This window comes from Nicotiana tomentosiformis, chromosome 5 (assembly GCF_000390325.3).
Source record: "Nicotiana tomentosiformis chromosome 5, ASM39032v3, whole genome shotgun sequence".
Lineage (NCBI taxonomy): Eukaryota > Viridiplantae > Streptophyta > Magnoliopsida > Solanales > Solanaceae > Nicotiana > Nicotiana tomentosiformis.
Genome location: NC_090816.1, coordinates 42,378,527 through 42,380,636, shown reverse-complemented (window position 1 = coordinate 42,380,636; position 2,110 = coordinate 42,378,527). Strand labels below are relative to the sequence as shown.

The window sequence follows — 2,110 nt, the reverse complement described above, 5'->3', positions numbered from 1 at the left end:
GTCGCGTTCGCGAGGGCCAACTGCTCCAGGCCCCGCTCCGTCTTCCTTCTACGCGTTTGTGGCAGCTCTCCCGCGTTCATATAGGCTGTTCCAGACCCTCTTCCGCATTCGCAGATGTCGTGCCGCGTTTGCGATGAACAACTATCAACAGCCCAAAAATCCTCCCTTCGCGATCGCGGGACTCCCTTCGCATTCGCGAAGGACAGCACCAGAACCAACAACAGCAATAACCAAAACAACCCGAATTGAGCCGAAACCACCCCGAAATACGCTTGAGGCCCACGGGCCCCCGTCCAACCACACCAACCAGTCCCATAATATAACACAAAATTGCTTGAGCCCTCAAATCCTATCAAATAACATAGAAATCATGAATCGCACCCTGATTCGAGCTTAATGAACTTTAAAACTTCAAGCTACTACATTCGATGCTGAAACCTATCAAATCACATCCGATTGATCTCAAATTTTGCACACAAGTTGCATTCGACATTACAGACCTATTCCAACTTCCGGAATCAAAATCCGACCTCGATATCAAAAAGTTCACTCCCGGTCAAACTTCTCAAAAACCTTCTAAATTCTATCTTTCACCAAATGACCCCGCAATGACCTACAGACTTCCAAATTCACATCCGGACGCGCTCCCAATACCAGAATCACCATACAGAGCTATTCCTAGACTCAGAATCCCAAATGAACATCAATAACATTGATATACATTTCTACCCAAATTAATGAAATTCTTATGAAATGCCAACCTTCCACAATATGCGTTGAAACGCTCCCGAGTCATGCAACACCCGATCCGGACATACAACCAAGTCCAAATCATCATACGAACCTGCTGGAACCTACTAATCCCGATTTCAAGATCGTTTACTCAAAAATCAAACCTTAGTCAATTCTTCCAACTTAAAGCTTCCGAAATGAGAATTTTCTTTCAAAATCAACTCTGAACTTCCCGAAATTCAATTCCGATCACGCGCACAAGTGATAACACCTGAAGTGAAACTACTCAAGGCCTCAAACCACCTAACGATGTGCTAGAGTTCAAAATGACCAGTCGGGTCATTACATCAGTACCATAAACCAGTAGATAAGGAGTTGCCCTAGTGGATGTTCAATCATTGCATTGAGTTCGTTAGGCGGCACTCGTATCATATCAACATGTATCTGGAAATGGTAACACTTTTGAACATATTTAGTGCAGTCTGTTTCCATATTCATTGAGAAATATCCTGCTCTTAATATCTTCTTGGCCAAAATGAAACCATTCATGTGAGGTCCGCAAGTTTTGGAATGCATTTCCTCGAGCAATCTGGATGCTTCCTTGGCATCGACGTATCGCAACAAACCCAAATCAGGAGTCCTTCTATACAAATTTCCTCCACTTTGAAAGAAATGGTTGGACAATCTTTGAAACGTTCACTTCTGAGTGTGCGTAGCGTACTCTGGATATTCTCCTTTTTCCAAGTATTCCTTGATGTCGTGGAACCATAAATTTCCGTCAATCTATTCTTCAATATGTACACAATAAGCTGGCTGCTTATGAATTCCTATTGGGATAAGATTAATGAAATTCTTGTCTGGGTGTTGTATCATAGAAGACAAAGTGGCTAATGCATCTGCAAACGCATTCTGAGTCCTTGGAACATGTTTGAACACTATCTTTGCGAACCTCTTGATTAGCTCTTGTACATAATGCAAGTATGGCAATAGTTTGGTGTTCTTCGTAGCCCATTCTCCTAAAACCTGGTGCACCAATAGATCTGAATCTCTGATTACCAGCAACTCCTGAACGTTCATGGCAATGGACAACCTGAGTCCTAAGATGCAAGCCTCATATTCTGCCATATTATTGGTTCACGGAAACATAAGTTTTGTGGATACAGGATAGTATTGACCAGTTTTTGATACTAAGACAGCTCTGATACACACTCCTTTGAAGTTTGCTACTCCGTCAAAGAACATCCTCCTACCATCGTATGCCTCGGTGATATCTTCTCCTACAAATGAAACCTCCTCGTCGGGAAAATACGTTTTCAATGGTTCGTATTCTCTGTCTACGAGATTTTTTGCCAAGTGATCCGCCAATGCTTGCCCTTTG

At 42.7% G+C, this 2,110-nt stretch overlaps 1 protein-coding gene across 1 annotated transcript; it reads right to left on the bottom strand.

The window, feature by feature from the left end:
* Nucleotides 1-1,515: 1,515 nt before the first annotated feature.
* LOC138892243 (uncharacterized) lies at nucleotides 1,516-1,857 on the bottom strand. The gene has a single exon (XM_070175947.1). The coding sequence runs from the start codon at nucleotides 1,855-1,857 to the stop codon at nucleotides 1,516-1,518; it is 342 nt and encodes a 113-aa protein (XP_070032048.1).
* Between the last annotated feature and the right edge of the window lie 253 nt (nucleotides 1,858-2,110).